The sequence below is a fragment of the Pseudonaja textilis genome, chromosome 1, assembly GCF_049901715.1.
Source record: "Pseudonaja textilis isolate UNSWEBS1 chromosome 1, rPseTex1.2, whole genome shotgun sequence".
Taxonomy (NCBI): domain Eukaryota; kingdom Metazoa; phylum Chordata; class Lepidosauria; order Squamata; family Elapidae; genus Pseudonaja; species Pseudonaja textilis.
The window spans coordinates 230,235,477-230,253,459 of NC_141990.1; the positions used below are offsets into that span (position 1 = coordinate 230,235,477).

The 17,983-nt window shown below is 39.7% G+C and overlaps 1 protein-coding gene across 24 annotated transcripts in view; it reads right to left on the reverse strand.

Annotated features, from left to right (window-relative positions):
* PPP6R3 (protein phosphatase 6 regulatory subunit 3) overlaps positions 1-17,983 on the reverse strand; it is a 70,511-nt gene that overhangs the window by 40,566 nt on the left and 11,962 nt on the right. For 17 of the 24 annotated variants that reach the window (XM_087919703.1, XM_087919695.1, XM_087919669.1 and 14 more), the window contains one exon: positions 5,595-5,827. In XM_087919703.1, the coding sequence (XP_087775829.1) occupies positions 5,595-5,821 (227 nt within the window). In that variant the 5' untranslated portion in view covers positions 5,822-5,827. Of the gene's footprint in view, positions 1-5,594; positions 5,828-7,992; positions 8,119-17,983 lie in introns of all 24 variants that reach the window. The other 7 variants (XM_026706684.2, XM_087919664.1, XM_026706683.2 and 4 more) reach the window with 1 other exon arrangement.

Below are 17,983 nucleotides of genomic sequence, written 5' to 3' on the forward strand. Positions count from 1 at the left end.
GACAGAGCCACTTAGAGGTACACCTCTGGTAGGCAACAACCAGCAACAGGAGCCACAGCAAGCTATAAGGCTTACAGGGGGCAAGTGAGAAACCCTTTGGAGAGCTATTATGAAATGTAACAAGGAACACTCCCATGAGCAATTAGGAATGCCAATTTGACAATCACCTCAAGGCACAACAGAAAAATCTATTTTGATTACTGCTCTACAGGCCACAAAAACCTCCATAAACGTTTCAATTTTTACAAGTAAGATTCATGTGGTCATTGGGTGTGACATACAATAAATTGTAACCAGCTTGTCAGGAGCAAACAAGTAGACCTACGCATGTAGAGTTCAAACTAACTACTTTGTTGTTCTCTGCCCATTACACAGGAGTCTCCCCAGATCGACAGCTTTAGCCTGGGAACAACCGGATAAGGCTTTAAAGCATTCAAGGGGAGGGAGTCAGACCTAGCTCTATTTGGGTTTACTTAGCAAGTCCAGGCTGATTCCTTGCTTGAGCCTTTCTCCCAACAGGGATGATTGCTCTCCAATGCAACCACAAATATAGTTGAAAAATATATACATTATTCATTTATTTAGGAAATTAGGAAAAAGACAGTTATGCTCTTCTGGAAGAAGAGATTGTTGGAAGGTAAAACCAATCCTATGCTTCATTTTCCCCATTATGTTTTCCTGCAGCAACAAAAAGTTGGTGAAGATCTGATTGTATGAGTTACAGATGTTCACATGTTCTCACTTAAGAGCATTACTATAATATGCATTCTACAAGGTTGCCTATACAGAGATGTGGAACTTTCAGTTGATGCAGAATACAATAGCTAGGTTACTGGATGGGGTAGTGGACCCTACAAATTACTCCTTTGTTGAACTAAATGTACCAATTACCAATCGTCTGTTGAGCAGTTCAAAGTTTTGATTTTGATATATATGACTCTAAACTAGAAGCCTGATATGAGGTTCTTGCATTTACCAAGATCTGTAAAGCCTATACTTTGAAACATTTTCATTTATCATATTCATAAAGTTTCTTAAATTACATTTTAGGGGATGTCATATGGAAAATATCTCTCTTCACCAAGTCCCTGCATGAACTGTTATGTGAATGGCTGTTGACACATTTTTGTTTTTCCTTCATCCCTTCATTTTTAACTGAATCTATTAATTTTATATTGCTTTAATTTATATTTGCATTTTATTACTATTATTATTAGCAATAGCTAGTATTACCAATAAAATTAATATTACTCAAATATCTAATATTTCATTAGAAAAGTTGATCGCAAATCACTTCAAGAAAAATCGGACCTCAGCATTTTATGGCCCCTGGACCACATCAGGCCCTCCGGCTGTCCCTGTCTAGCCCTCGTGAGATCAATTCGAAATTAGCAATCAAATGAAGTGTACCCTGCTGCTGTGGCCCGCCAGCTGCCAGTAGAGCTGGTGGCAGACTCAGACAAAGAGGAGGTTGGGGAGGAATTTGGGTCAGTTCTGGAGTCTGTGGACGCCTCTGATGGATGCTCTGTGTTGGATGCAGAGACAGAGCCAGGGCTGTCTTAACATTTCCCAGCCATCTGAGAGGCAGTTGCCTTCAGAGGCTGATATGAGTACGGGCGTTGGTACTTACCTGATACGCCCGTTCTCTGTGAGCTGTGAAGAACACCCAGAAGTGGGAGGTGTTTCAGTCTCTTCTGGAAAGGCTGGGCTTAAAACTCGGGGATGCTCCTCCTCCTCCACGGGACACCTCCCCAGCGCCCCCCAGTTTTGCGAAGACTGAGTGCCAAAGTCCGGAACTCATCACCTTATCTAGATCCCTGGCCGGAACGGAACCCCACCAGACAGAAAGAAATGGGTGGGGCTGGATGCTCTTCACAGCTCACAGAGAATGGGCGTATCAGGTAAGTACCAACGCCCTTTCTCCCATGAGCTGTTCAGAGCATCCAGAAGTGGGACATACCAAAGCTTGGCCTGTCCTTAGGGAGGGACTCCATCTGGATCGAAATCTACTTCTAAACTCTGTGGACCCTCTGCAGGACTCTTCTGTCAAATGAAGCTTCTGCTGAGGCATAGACATCAATTTTATAATTTCTGACAAAGGGCAATGGTGAAGCCCAAGTTGCCGCTCTGCAAATTTCGTCTATGGAAGCCCGTGTGGCCCATGCTGCTGATGTTGCCGCACTCCTTGTTGAGTGGGCTGTAATGCCGTTAGGAACTGAGATGGACTGGCATTCGTAACTTTAGCTATGGTGGCTCTCAACATCTACCAGTGGTCGTTGACGACACCTTGTGTCCTAAAGTGGATGAGTTGAAGGATAGGAATAGAGCCTCAGATTTTCGAAATGCCGCTGTGCAGTCTAAATAGATGCTTAATGCCCTTCGAACGTCAAGTTGATGCCATTGATGCTCCAGTCTAGGAGATGGTTTCGGACAAAAATTTGGAAGCACCAACTCCTGTGCTCTGTGGAAGACTGAATTTACTTTAGGGTGATCCAATCTGAGAACCACTCTGTCCGCATGAAACACGCACAGGTCCTTTCTCATCAACAATGCTGCCAATTCGGAAATCCTCCTTGCTGATGTGATCGCAATTAAGAAGACCACTTTATACGTCAGGAATTTGAGACTAGCGGTTCTTAAAGGCTCGAACGGGCCAGTTGTAAGTGCGGTTAACACCTTGTTGAGCTCCCAAGTGGGATAGCGGTGAAATACAGGTCGTAAGTTTGCAGCACCCTTAAGCAAGCTGCGGACATGTGGATGGTGCGCCATGGAATGAAGGTCACCCCAGGATATCACCAAGGCTTAGGCCGCCACCTGTCTGCGAAAAGTATTTGGAGATAAGCCCTTGGTCAACCCCTCCTGTAAAAAGTCCAATAATTGTTCTAATGATGGGGCGGTTGGGTCGATCTTAGGCCCCCGGCACCAGGGACAGAAAGCGGACCACGTGGCTTCGTATATACGATTTGTTGAGGACCGTCTGGATGCTTGTATGGTGGCAATGGCATCCTCTGAAATCTGTTGGGTCCTTAAACGGCTCTGCTCAACCTCCATACGGTTAGGCTGAGCCATTGTGGGTCCAGGTGAAGTACTGGCCCTTGAGAGAGAGAAACCCTCGACGGTGGAATTTTCCAAGGTTGTTCTCTCAACAGGTCCTGTAAGTCCGCAAACCATGTTCGCCTGGGCCAGTAAGGGGCGACCAATATCAATTCCGCTCGTTCCTCCAATAACTTCTGGATCAACCTGGGTATTGCAGGGAGTGGAGGAAACACATATATAAGTCTGGGAGGCCACTGACATCGCAGGGCGTTGACGGCCTCCACCCCCTGAGTCGGGTACCTTGAAATATACCAGGGCAATTGGGCATTGAGGGGAGAGGCAAATAGATCGATCACCGGTTGCCCAAACCTCCGCACTGCTTCCTGGAAGAAAGACGAGTGTAGGCGCCACTCTGTCTGATCTATCGTGGCCCTGCTGAGCCAGTCCACTTGTGTGTTTAAGGCCCCTGCTATGTGCTCTGCCTTGAGCAAAAACAGATTGGCCTCGGCCCACTTGAACAACCTGGCCATCTCCAGCATCAGAAGTTTGGAGTGGGTACGCCCCTGTCTGTTTACGTGGGCCTTGGTTGTGATATTGTCTGTCAAGACCAGAATGTGGCGTGATTGGAAAAGAGGTAGAAAACTGCGTCATGCCAGATGAACTGCTCGCAGCTCCAACAGGTTGATGCTTTGTGATTGTTCGGAAATAGTCCAACTTCCCTGTGCAGTGTGGGATTGGAAGTGAGCTCCCCATCCTACCAGACGAAGCCTGATGATGGCAGATGAGATTCTGCCGAAACGTTGCTACAACTTTAAAAGCACAACTACAATGACGTGGGAAAATACCCGAACAAAGCTGAATACCATACACGTAAGTACCCATGAAAACTTAAGAAAACAAATATATATATATGCATATACATATACGTGCCTATATCTGCATGTAAAACTGTGTATATGGGAAACAGTATCTAAGGGTCCCCAACAAGGGAAACCCCCAAGCGCTCCAAGCAAGAAATATTTTGGATCCCTGGTCCCCAACAAGGGAAACCAGCTATACAGGGCCTGGATGGATCCTTTTCCTGTCAAAAACATCCCGCTGTTTGAAATGGCACTTGCAGCTTCACTCCAATGTAATGATCCAAAAGCAATTGCAAAAGGGAAAAAAATCCTGTTTAAGGACTACCCTGCTTATCCAACGCCAGCAAGATAAAAGAGAAATAATGCCAGGGAAGTGGAGTGGGAAGGTACTTGCCCCGGTCCCCAAGAAGGGAAACCAGCGGGGAATGGCGCCTGTGATATTTAGGCGCAAACTTGAAGCCAGCCGTTGAAAATGGTGGGAAAGCAGAATCTCCGATGTTAATGGCCTGAGCAGTTTAACGAGCCGCTGCCGCTAACTCTCTAAATTGTCAGATAAATTATCCTGTCAGTCAAAACAGAAAGGAGAAGTGAGCCGTGGCTGCGAGTGCTCCGCCAAGATCGCAGAGATAAGACGATTGGGGGATTAGATAAGCTAACTGCTGAAGCAGCCGTCTCAGGCTGCCTATGGAGTGGCAGGCTCCGCCAGCCATAAAGAACTGCTCTCAAACTGATCGGGGGGATGACCTAATAGAGCTACAAGCCTTGAAATCGCCAAATTAATTGGGGAAAAATTTACAAGCCAAATTAACTCAAGAGCAAACCTGAATTTTGACTAGCTGAATCAGAAAACCATTCCAGTCAGGGAGTGCACAACCTCTTACCACGAAGGCTGAGCTAAAACTGGGGGGTGCTGGGGAGGTGTCCCGTGGAGGAGGAGGAGCGTCCCGGAGTTTTAAGCCCAGCCTTTCCAGAAGAGACTGAAGCACCTCCCACTTCTAGATGCTCTGAACAGCTCATGGGAGAAAGGAAGAAGAGCAGCTGGGACCTGTTCCAGCACATATGCGCAGAGCTGTTAGGAGAGGTGACAATGGAGTCCAAGGAGTTGACTTGGGAAGCAAAGCACATGTGGACACTGAATGGCTCCTCCCTGGCTGAGGAATAAGTAGAAGGAAAGACCTTAATTTGCAACCTTTCCAAGCCACCGTCTTGCAATTATTGCAAGGAACTGATAAGGTCTGTTACTGCAGTTAACTCTTTGAAGGACTATTGCCTGGACTTTTCGGTGGGTGAATGCCATTAATTCACAAGAGGTAAATAAAGAGGGGGGTTTCGTGACAAGGAGTCTGTTTCTTGCTTCTGCTAAGGCTGGCTCAGAACAACCACACACACATTTGAGAAGCCTATTGGTTCGGCCTTCACAACAATCCCAGTTTCTCCTGTGGCCCCTTGGGAAAATTAACTGCCCACCCCAAATAAGACAAAGTAATGTTCAAATATTAGTAGTAACAATAAATAATTTTTGTTGATACAATTATTTTCATTTTACATGGTCTTAGCAAGTCATGAAAGAGAAGATTTTTTGAGAGTATTTATCTTAGCATACAACCCACACTTCCTAAAATTAGTAGCATGCAAAATATCTTTTCCCAACTTCCTAGTTTTTCAGTGTCTAGCTTTTAGATTAAATATATTTCTTACTTGTATCTGATCTTTTCATCCATGTCTTGAGGTGGCTCTTCTATAATGAATGATACTAGATTTTCCAGACATTCCGATTTTAAAAGAAATTCTATAAGTTTGCGATTTTGAGCTTTACACTCTTGTAACACATCTTCTTCATCCATCAGTTCCTTCAGTGTTACATCTTCTTTCTCTAGAAGTGTGTCTATATGGGATGATGAATGAAGATCAAATTTCCAAAACATGCTGGTCTGGAGAAAGGGGGAAAAATAATACACAGCTTTAATTAATGTAGTTTTTAAAAAGCCTGCTTAAGAAAGCCATTCCACGACACACCACCCCCGTTCTCAATTCATACGCAAAAAAACCTGTAAAAGCAAGAAACTACTGTAGCAAAATAAATAAATATAATGCAAGGAAGAAAAATACTACCAGTATCAAAGTGCCTTAAATGATAAGCCAATGTCTTTAATATATCAATACAGTGATTAGTCATCCCAAGATTTTAATATGGAAATAGTTTGTGTGTTAATCAACAGCAGCAAGAAAAGTATCTAACTCAGAAATTTGATTTTACAGTATTTTAGCATATTTTTGCCCTTTTTTACTCGAAGCCTGATTCCAACAATGGTCAACTCAGGAAATTGCTATTAAAAAATTAATCTAACTCTATTGCTGATCCACATTTCCATCCTTAAGCGTCTATGTATTTTCTCATATTTTTCTCTTCAGACAGTATTTGCAAATAATGAAGTCACTGTTTGAATAAAATTTGGATGTCTTCTGGAGTTTGCAAAACGCATCAGTAGAACAAACCATTAATACTGCATCTGTCAGGCCTCATACTGAGTCCCTGTTCTTTCTATTGTTACCAGAATAAATTTATTTGATAAAGAAAATGTTTAAAATGTATTGGCGTATATAGAATATTAGGAAAATATTTACGGTATTATTTCCTGAATAATTCAATACTGCCTCATTATTGTTAAAAATTAAGCAGGAAATGCGGGAGAGTTAAAATCCTTTCATGATTTCATGATTTTTAAAAAATCAGTGTCCAATTATTTGTTTTAATAAAAAAATACTTTTTTTTACTCTTAATATTTCAAATAGTATCATTAAACACCCTCCCCCAATCTGGATCTTTTAGATGTTCAACTGGCTACAATTTCCATTATCCAAACCTTGGTTACGTTGACTGAGGCTGATGGGAGTTAGACCAAAATATCGACTGTCAGGCTCAGAGGGTTGTATTAAAGATAAATTAGTATTAGGGTGCATTAGAAGAATTTTATTTCAGAGAAAAAATGGGAATTAGCTAGATGATTCTCTGTATATTAATGTAAAATTTCAAAATGCTCAACAATTCTATATCCATCAATTTAGTAAGTTAGTAATTCCCTAAAGCAGGGTAATGGCAACCATCAATTAATTACATTATGAAAATATTATGTGCTCAAACTGCAATGAATTAAAATCATACAATGATAATTGTGGTTGTTTCATTTTAAGACAACAGAGAGAGCAAAAGTTTCATGTACAGCCAATCCTGCATTGTTTTGAATTAAATACTACCTATCTTCAATTAAGCACATGCATGATAGTTTAATCATAGGGAGAGAACTATACACATTTTGATTTTGTGAAAGAAACTACCTTATCAAAGCCAATCGTGTTTTGTGGGCCCATACTTCAATGCACTGGCCTTTTAAAAATAATTACAATTCTCTAAATATACACACCTGGAACTGAATTCAGTGAAACCAATAAAGCTTACTTCCAAATGTAGATCCTTAGCATTGTAGTAAGAAACAATATTTAGCAGTCATGGAGGGGACCAAAAGAATGATACAGGATTTAACACAGGATTTTTAAAAGTATGTACAGAGCTCTAAATAATTAAGCCAATTTCTGGCTTGGCTGCCTCTTGCAGTATGACCCCTACCCAATAAAGTTAACTATCACCTGCTTTTGGTATCAACCTAATCATCATAAAATTAAAAAGACAGAAGAATAACCAATGAATTAATATATTAGTACTTTTTCAGAATTTAAGTTCTATACATCAAATATATTTTACACAAATGAAAATCCAACATTGGCTTATTTATCAGGCCACTGCTACCACTTATTCCAAATATATAAAGCAATTCTGCCCTATATCCTATTAAAAATCTGATTTCCATATTTTAGCTCTTCTCAAAGAATTCCAAATCTTTGTGAACGAAATATCCCTGTGCATTCAACCTCTAGCCCAATGGACATTTAAAAAGAAGACCTTTCAAGAAGATGGAATTTAGTATCAAGAAAATATGTGTACCTCATGGTACATGAAATTCTACAATCTATGACCCATTAATTTGTAATAGTAGTCATGGAAGACCAATATTAAATATCAACAAAAAAGAAAGCATACTACTGCAAACATGTTACTGCGTTATTTCACAAGCTTTCTCCCAGGCAAGCTGTTTTAGGAGCTGGTTTCTCAATATGGCAGGTGCTGGCCAGATTATTCCATCACTTTCAACAGGAGACCAGGACCCTTGGAATAAGGAAAAATACCCAACATGGATCAAAGGGTAAATTGCAGGATCCCCAAAAATATATATTTTATTGAACTTAAATCTTTAAGATGTAATTATGCTAACAAACACATATTCTATCCAAGTTCCACTTACTATTCCAACATAACACTCTGGTTCTCAACTAGGTTGTAAAACAGCCACCTAATTTCATATAGTTCTGGCAAAGTCTTATCAGTCTGGTGTTATTTGCTCCCAAGGAGAGTATATATAGCATTGCAAGAGAAGACTACAACCACCAAAGCTGAACCCAATAATGGAGGGTTCTTAGGAGAGCTAGTCTACTGATTCTCAAAATAAAAAAAATAATAATAAAAAGCATTTTTATTTTTAAAAAATTCAAAATCTTATGACAGCCAAATCTATGGCCTCTCATTATTTGTTTAAATTGATTAAAGCAAAGTATATGTTGCTGCTGAAAAGGTTATTGATCTTTGAACAAGTATAATGAAGAGAATATTTTTGTTTTTTACTCTGCCTTTATCGTTTTATAAATAATTCAAAGTGGCAAATATATATGATAGCCTTCCTCCTATTTTTTCCAACAACAACCATCCAGTGAGATGGGTTGGACTGAGAGGAAATGACCAATCTAAGGTCACTCAGCCAGCTTTCATACCTAAGACAAAACTACAACTCAGAGCTTCCTGGTTTCTAGGCCAGCACCTTAACCACTATAACAGACCGTCTCTCAAAAAGAAGAAACAAACTGAACACAGGATTCAGTGATGTATTAAAATAGTTTACTGGATTTCATTATTTTCAGGCAAAAAATACATTTATCTTCACAATGACTGAGGGGTCATACAAATAGTTTTTATTGTCACAGAGTGCAGGAAACAAATGCCAATATACCAAAAACTGAATATATAATCGGCATTTCTACTGTAAGTGAAAAAAGGAGGTATCTGGATGATTTGACCCTAAAATTTTATTTTCCAGGCTTATTTGCATTTAACAGCTATAATCTCATCAAATATGATAAAGAGATTCTAGATCATTTTGTGAAGATTATTTCAGTATTTAAGAATTGCCATTAAAAAAAAGGCTTAGCTTATCAGTCTTCAGCCTTTTCCTAATCAATACATTACAGCTAGTGAAGCAATCTCCTTCTCTAATTGAGTTTTCTGTTGTTCTATTACTTACCAGGAATATTCATAATCTTTACTCCAGGTGTACAAAACAAATTCTAAGTGACCATACTCCACCTCCATAGACGAAAAATTTCAAAAAAAAAAATGTCTTCTTTTCACACCTCTAGTACACATGGAAACTTCTCACTAATAGATATTTCAGTAATTCTTTTTTCTAACTTCCAATCAATGCACCAAGAGTTAAGGTAGCACATAACAAGGTAGCTGTGAGATTATTATTTTGGCTTTACAATTAGAGGCTACTGCCTTCGATATGCATGCCATGTTTTATGCTGTTTTTACAGTACAAGTGAGTCAGGGATCTGCATTATTACATCACAGAAGGACATAAGCATTTCTCCACAGCTTTTAGATGACCACCAAGAATACTGATATTCATTTAATTTTACATTAACACTTGTACATTTTGTAGTGTCCTTTTACACTGTGCCAGTACACTCTTCTTTTACTTTAGAAGACAGCTGCAAAAGACACTATAGAAATATGTATTTGATATATTTAACTTCTTGGCCTTATAAAGTTTCTGTTAAATCAGAGAAAAATCTAATCTCAATTTCACATATCATTCCAAACTGTTGATGCCAGACTTATTAGACAGATGCAATTACACAAATAAGAAGCTTGCAAGCATCTTTTGCAAGTATATGATCAGCAAGCCAACAGCTGGAAACTGACCTATCCAATCACCTATCCAATATATGCAATACACCTAGAAATTACTAATATTTCTGTGATTCATGCCCCTTAATGATATTTCAGCCCATTGTTCGTGCAACTTATTCTATCCCCCGAGAGAAAAGCAAAGATGATAGTGAATAAACTCATAAAATGGATGGGATATCTCGTGTATGCCTCCTTCCTCGTTCTCATATTGGTATTTTCCAAACACAGAGTAGCTTAGTGGTGCAGGTGTTCATCTCTCACTTGGAAGGTTGAGAGTTCAACCTTAAGTACAAACAATATGTCTCTCCTAGGAAGCAAAGAAAAAATATCTGTTGCGAACTCTACGTGGCATCAGGAAGGGCATTGGCCAGTAAACACTCAGCTTCATCCAATCAGCCCGATTCTATCCCAAATTAAGGGATTAAAGGTTCATAAAAAGTTTTATCTATGCGCAAATAGTCTTTGTGGTTACAACCACATGAGCAGCAAGAGTAAGGGGAACTTACAACTGATCCTTGAAGTTGTGTCCATTGCATTGTCCTACAGTCACGTGATTGTGATTTGGGTGCTTGACAATCGCCTCATAATTACAATGGTTACAGTGTCCTGTGGTCAAGATTGCCATTTGCAACTTTCCCTCCTGGCTTCTCGCCAGTAAATGGAAAGCCAGCAGAAGATACCAAGTTACTATTGCAGGTTGCTCCTGGCTGTTCTCCGGACCCTCCAGGTGGCATGGGGGTCTTATCCCCCTGAAGGACTCCTGTCCATATTCTGAAGCACCTGCCCACCATAATCTTTAGTGCTGACCCTCCTGCCCACAGCTCTCACATGCTGGCCTGCTTTCATGGGACACGATTTCAGCATCACAAGCAAATGCTTCTGGATTCCTCTTCCCACATTGAGGCATGTGAGTTTCTCACCAAACCACAGCACCAGGCACTGCTGGAATTGACATTGCTAAGCCATGTGGTCATGTACCTCTACTTTATGACCATGCTGCCCAGTGACAGAAATTCCAGTTCTTGCTTAGCCATTGTTAACTGAGAAATCACATTAGCTGGAATATACTAGAACAGCAGCTGGTTTGGAATAATCTTCCGGTTTTCTGGTTTATGCATGCAACAAAATGGAACTTTTAGAACAGGAGAAATATTAGTTACTAAGTAGAAGCAAAAGGAGAGAAAAATTTGGGAAGATCAGGGAGCTGATAGGATATACCACACTGAAAGTCTGGGGGTGGCCTGGAAGATGGGATGGGCAGATGAGTCAAAAAGAGCATGGGTCGCTAACGTTTTGGACCTCAGGGACCACCAAACTCATAATTTTAAATCCCAGGGACCACTAACTGGTTCTGTGGGTGTGACCTAATTTGTGGGTGTGGCTTGGTGGTCATGTGACTGGCTGGGCGTGGCTTCTATGTAAATATTATAAATATTTATATAAATATTGATTTTTTTTAATAAAAGAGCAACTTTTACCCAAAATCAGGCAAAGCAGGCAGGGGAAGATTGAGTTGCTCACAGAATCACAGATTCACTTAGAGATCTGTGTTTCTGCCATCAGCTACCTGAGTCTGCACTGCTTTAGTCCTAAGGAAGATTAGGAAATCCAACGATTTCCTGCTTTCTAGATAATCTAAATCTCCCGGCACAGCAGAACAGCTGATGGTCAGAAAAGGAAAAATAGCAACTTAGCAGGCAAGTTTGCCAGGTAAGGAGTGAGTGGGCAGGGTAGGTTCCCATGGGCCATGTGGGCGGCGCAGACTTGTGTTCCCACACAGCCTGGATTAATTGCTTTTGGGGGGTGCTCTGGGGATGACATTTCTCTGCGGACCACCAAAATTTTCTCGCAGACCACAGCCCACCGTTTGGCGACTGCTGAAATAGAGTATGTCACATTAGGAGTTGCTGAAAAGGAAAAAAAAAAAGGGTGATACAGACACTAACAATGGCCCTATCCAAATTTTCTTTTGTCCAAAACTCCAATCAACCAAAACATACTGAGTTTTAGTTTTATGGAATCAAGGCTTGATTCAAATCTGTTCAGAAACTCTGGAACATAATGCTTTGTTCCAGATTTTAAAAAATAAAATTCTCATTTGATGCATTCCCTGATACTTAGTTTCAAAAACGTAACTGTCCATCATTAACATGTAGCCTTAGAATATTATCCTGTAAATGAATACAGGAAAATGTCGAATATTTCATGCTCAGGAGTGATCACCTATGTGCTTTCTAGAACCTATTTAATGAGAGCAAATTATGTGGCATACATGCTGGAGTGCAGAATTTACATGGCAGGTGGTTATTACAGTCTCCTTTTCAGTTAAGAAAAATCTAAAAAGCATTTCCATACTATAACCCGGGCTAAGGAAAATATTGTTGATAAACACTGTTGATGAAGTATGCATTGGAAATGCTCAAAGGGCAAAAAATATTCTTGTATGCCAAACAATGACTGCAAAGATCACCAAGTACAATGTTCAATACGTTTAATGAAAACAAGTAATTTTCCAATATTCTTGACCTAGAAACCCTCCAATTATGTGTTCCATAATATCAGCACTATCAGAGGACTGTGCAATCAATATCCATTAATGATTAAATATTTTAAGCAGCTGTACTAAAAAGCATCTCTTAAAATGATATCTGAAGATCAGCAAATAAATCATGCATTCTTTTGCAAAGGCAATGTATTATTTGTAATGCCACTGTCAGTAACTAAAGAGGTTCCAGAAGAAAGCTTTTAAATTACTACGATGGTCTTACTATTAGCTAAATATTAACTGAAAAAAATGTTTTAGAATATAAACCATAAAATGATTTCTATCAGGAAAAAAAATCCCTTGGCTATTTATACACTGAGGAAAAAATATATAGACAAAATAATAGAACAGCATATTGTATCAAAAATTATATTGGTTGTAAACATTTCTTATAGAATACTGACAGTATAAAGTATCTGCTTGAAATCTGGCATGTATCTAGGTACTCACTAAGAAAGGATTTTTCGAAATGACCATCGAAGCATTAGTATTTCGTATATTATTAACACACTCTGATACCAAGGAGTTCAACTCCCGCTTCCCACCTGAAAAAAAATCTGTTCCAAATGCAAAACACAAGCAGTGAAACAAGGAATTTTAGTTTCAGTTTCAGAGCAGCAACCAGCTTTAGTGAGCTAAGCCACACCCAGGCTCCTTGCTATCACCTTCTTGCTCACACAGCAAATACTGTTTCAGTTTCCATGTTTCAGTTTCCAAACAGCCCTCAACTCTCTCACACACTGACAGGACGCTAGCCAGATGAATACCAATGGATGCTGGTAGGCAGAGGAAGAATTCCCCCCACACACTTATTTTCCTCCCCCAAAACTAAGCCTGATCACATCGTTTCGTAGTGAAGCACAGGTATAGAGAGCTAATTTGTACTAAAAATTAATGGAACTGACTCATTTATTTTATTAAGTTTCAACACTGCCTAGGATTCTGGACAATTTATATATGCTTTGGAAATTAAAACTAAACTAAAAGTAATGAAACTGAAAACCCATAAAGCAGCTTTGGAAGAAAGGGGCGTTGGTTTTACCTGAGACGCCCTTTCTCAGTGGTGATAGAATCCAGGCAGGCTATGACTCCTGTCACTCTGCTCGTTAGACTGTGTGTCAAAACTGAGGCCACGCCTCTTGCCAACAATCCCGTTTCAACGATGCCATAGTGGTTTAAGTGTTTGGTCTCTGTACCATGTTCATGCCCCAAGTCTGGACCAGACAGTCTAATGTCATGATGGCGAACCTGTGGCATGCAGAGCCATTTGTGCTGGCTCGCAAACCGCAGGCAAACTTACCTCACTGTGCATGCCCATGCCTCACAGCTGATTTTTTACCGGTTGGTTTGAGGCCTTTTTCGGCCTCCCAGAGGCTTGGAAAAAGCCTCTGCAAGGCTGCTTAGGCTGAATTATAGGCCCATTTGAAACAGGCCTACAGTTTGGCCTAAGAAACCTTGCAGAGGCTTTTTCCAAGCCTCCGGGAGGCCTAAAAAAGGCCTCAAACCAGCTGAAAAATCAGCTGAAGCACAGTGTAGTAAGGGGGTGGGGATTGTGCACGCATGCTCAGGGGGCGTGGGGAGGAGGGACGTACATTGCATTCTGGGTGCTGGCATGCGAGTATGGGCGTGTTGGCGCGCTTGCAATTTTTGGCACAGGAGCCCAAAAAGGTTAACCACCGCTGCTCTAATGGGTGGGACTGGATTCTATCACCACCCCAAGAAAGGGCATCTCAGGTAAGACCAACACTCTTTCATCAGTGTAGGTGGTGATAGAATCCAGTCATGGGACATACCAAAGCTGGCTGTCCTATGGGCGGGACGGAGTCTGATCCTGGTCCTCTGATGTTGTGAGCACCCTCTGAAGGACCTGCCTACCTAACACTGCGTCAGCTGAGGCAAATGTATTAAGTCTCTAGTGCTTAATGAAAGAGGATGGCGATGACCATGTCACCAGCCTACAAATCTGCTCCATCAAAGCTTGCGTTGCCCATGGCACCAGCGTGGCCACCTTTCTGGTGGAGTGCGCCGTAATCCTTTGCGGTCTCCGAATCGCTTGAAAATCATATGCTTTGGCAATACATACCTTAATCCATCTGCCTATGGTCGAAGGCAAGACCTTATGGCCTATCATAGCTGGTTGGAAGGAAATAAACATGGCCTCTGTTTTTCTGAATCTAGCAGTTCTTTTGATATAAATGCGGAGGGCCCTCCTTACATCAAGAATATGCCATTCCCTCTCCCAGGCATGAGATGGTCCTGAGCAGAAGTCCAGCAAGATTAACTCCAGAGCCCGACTGAACAAGGAATTCACTTTCGGGATGAAGGCCAGCTCCAACCGCAGAACCCCTGATTCACGTGGAACACGAATCTTCCCTTATGGAGAAGAAGCCTTCCCTTATGGATTAGGCCACCACCAGCAGATTGCTTTCTATTCCTGCATTATAGTGGCAATCGTTTTTATACTGACTGTTAATATCTACAAAACCTTATCCTCCTTTCCCAACCAGAGTTGATCACATTGCCAGTACAGGTAATACTGGGCTTACCTGAACCGATAGTTAATTTTGTTGCTAAGCAAAACAACTGAGTTTTGCCCAAGTTTACAAAGTTTTTGCCACAGTAGTTAAGTGAATCTCTGCTGTTGTTAAGATAGCAATGTGGCTGTTAAATGAATCGGACTTCCCCATTGACTATGCTTAACAGAAGGTCGCAAAAATTGAACACATGACCCCAGGACACTGCAATCATCATAAATGCATGTCAGTTGCCAAGCATCCAAATTTTGCTCATGTCACCACTACATGTGCAGCAATTGTTGTGTGAAACTAGCAGCCATAAGCTATTTTTTTTCAGTGCCATTGTAACTTTGAACAGTCACTAACAAATGGTTATAAGTTGAGGATCACATGTATAGGAATAGTCTTGGAAGAATCAGGCAAACTAAAGTGTTTTCATTCCAAAGCAGAGCACTACTCATTAGGTTGAGGTAGTGTTATTTAATGCTGTTGGTGGTATAGGAAATGCCAGGATCGCCAACTGAAATTCTATTTTCAAATGATCTGATGAATTGTAAATATATATATATATAGGTCTGGATGCATATGTTTATCAAAAGAGGCTATGTGTTTGAGCATGCCAGGAGGAAGAAAACCCTCCATTCCCCCCCCCCTCCATTACCATGAAACCACTAAGAAATCTGGCAATTAGATAAAGTACCATGATTAAGTCAGTATCAACTTTCTTTTCATTCTTCTTATAGTAAATAAGGCAGTAGGTATTCTGGATGGGTGTCTAGAATGAGAGTCTGGAATCAACTAATAAACTCAACTAAGACAATTAAGATAGCTAAACTTGTTCTCATCTGTTTCTGGAAAACAAACTTTTTTAAAAAATCCCACTCTTAATTTTGGGCAAGCAAGCATTCTTTGCAGAACAGAATACTTACCACCAAATTCTGGTTACTTATCTTCACTTTCAGAATGTGAGAAATTGTTTCTGGAAAATGCCCTGACACAAAGTCCAGAACATTGTAGTAGGGGCATTATCAGTGAATATATTTAATATTTAATTCATGTCTATACAGTAAGATCTGAAAGTATTAAATATTATTATCTCAGAATTGAAGTTTCAATTTCCAGGATTTATTTAGAATACATATATTAAATCAAACCCTGAGTGACCAGAGGCAACACTATTAAAAGATCATCTTTTCCTGTAGAGATAGTCCTTAACTTATTATCACAATTGAGTCCAAAATGTATGTTGCTAAGTGAGAAATTTGTCAAATGGGTTTTTCCCCATTTTATGATTTTTCTTGCCACATTTGTTAAGTGAATCACTGCAGTTGTTAAATTAGCAACTAGATTGTTAAGTAATCTGGTTGGACACTGCAACTGTCTTAAATATGAATCAGTTATCAAGCATCTGAATGTAAATCACGTGACCATGGGGATGTTGCAACAGTCATAAGTGTGAAAAATGGCCATGTAACTTTTTTTTAGTGCCACTGTAACTTTGAACGGTCATTAAGTGGGTTATTTTAATTCGAAGACTACCTATACAGTGGTTTTTCCTTTCCTTACAAGGAAAGTCTAAATATAAAACAATACTTTCATGTAGAATGTCATTTCTCAACTTACACAGAAAAACTCATGTACATTCAAGAGGCATTTTAAAATACTGAATGAATATTATAAACTTTATGCCAGTACCATATCCCCTCAATAGTAAACAGCACCCACACCAAGACAGAAGAACAGGATTTAAATTATAAGCACACTTCCATAACCTAGACACAAACACATAAGGAAACTGATAAAATATCAAATATTATATATACAGGTTTGACAAAGCAAACTGTTCTAATAGTTTAAGTAACAGCAGTATGAATATTCTCATTTCATCACTTTAACATAATCCTGGATGAGAACCTGATATACTTAATTTATGTAACTGATCTATGTAATTTTCATAGAAAAGTTTTCATGGGGCAGCAGTTTGTAATAAAGTGGTTTTTCGTTTCTTTATTCTTTACCTTTATAATTTATGTCACTAGGCAGATTTATATTAAAGCATATTTTTTCAAACAAAGGAATTAACCAAGGTAATTATATTTAATAGGATTTAACATAGTGAACAAGCACATTATTTAATCTTGAATTATTTCCCAATAATCCAATGCTTTAGCTTCCAACCCAAAACTGAGCTAACAAGAACATACAAATGGTTCCAGCTCAAAATGTTTTTATGCGAAAAAAATCATTTTTAGTGTTTCTGAATTTTTTTCTAAACTTCAAAACAAAGAAAGTATGTTTTTACATTGTTTCAAGTATTTGCATGCCCTATTTTTTTTTCATAGTTTTCCCAGCATCTTTAAAGGTTCTCTATTTCCTAATTAAAAATAAAGTAAAACAAAAAACCATCAATAATATCATGATGAGGGAGGAGAGGCAGAGAGACGAGGATCTATTAGAAAAGATATACATGGAACAGGCTTAAGTTTCATATGGTTATTTTGCTGCTGTTGCAGCAGCTGTGATACCATCTGCCACCATATGAAAAAAAATCACCAGTACTTGGCTATATTATCTTTCATTTGCATAGGAAGCCTTGTTTTATCAACCTAGGGACTGAAATTCAGCTCAAGACCAATGGTGATCCATGTACAACCAGCAGATACTAGGTTAAAGAGATCCTGAGATTAGTAACTTTAACACTTAAGTAAAGATTTATATTGCACTGCCTAAATCCAACTCTAAGCAGAAGAATCAGCAGAAACAAGGTCCCAGAACAACCCAAAAAGGTTAGCAGAGGCAAGGATACAAAAACATTTGTGGTATCAGGTCCTGGGCTTTAGCAAAACATCCCTGAAAATGCTGGCAATATTAGGCAAATTGTGTTTCCAACTATCAAAAAGATAAAAGCACCCAAAAGATTGTGGGATAGGAATTACAAGTTAACAAT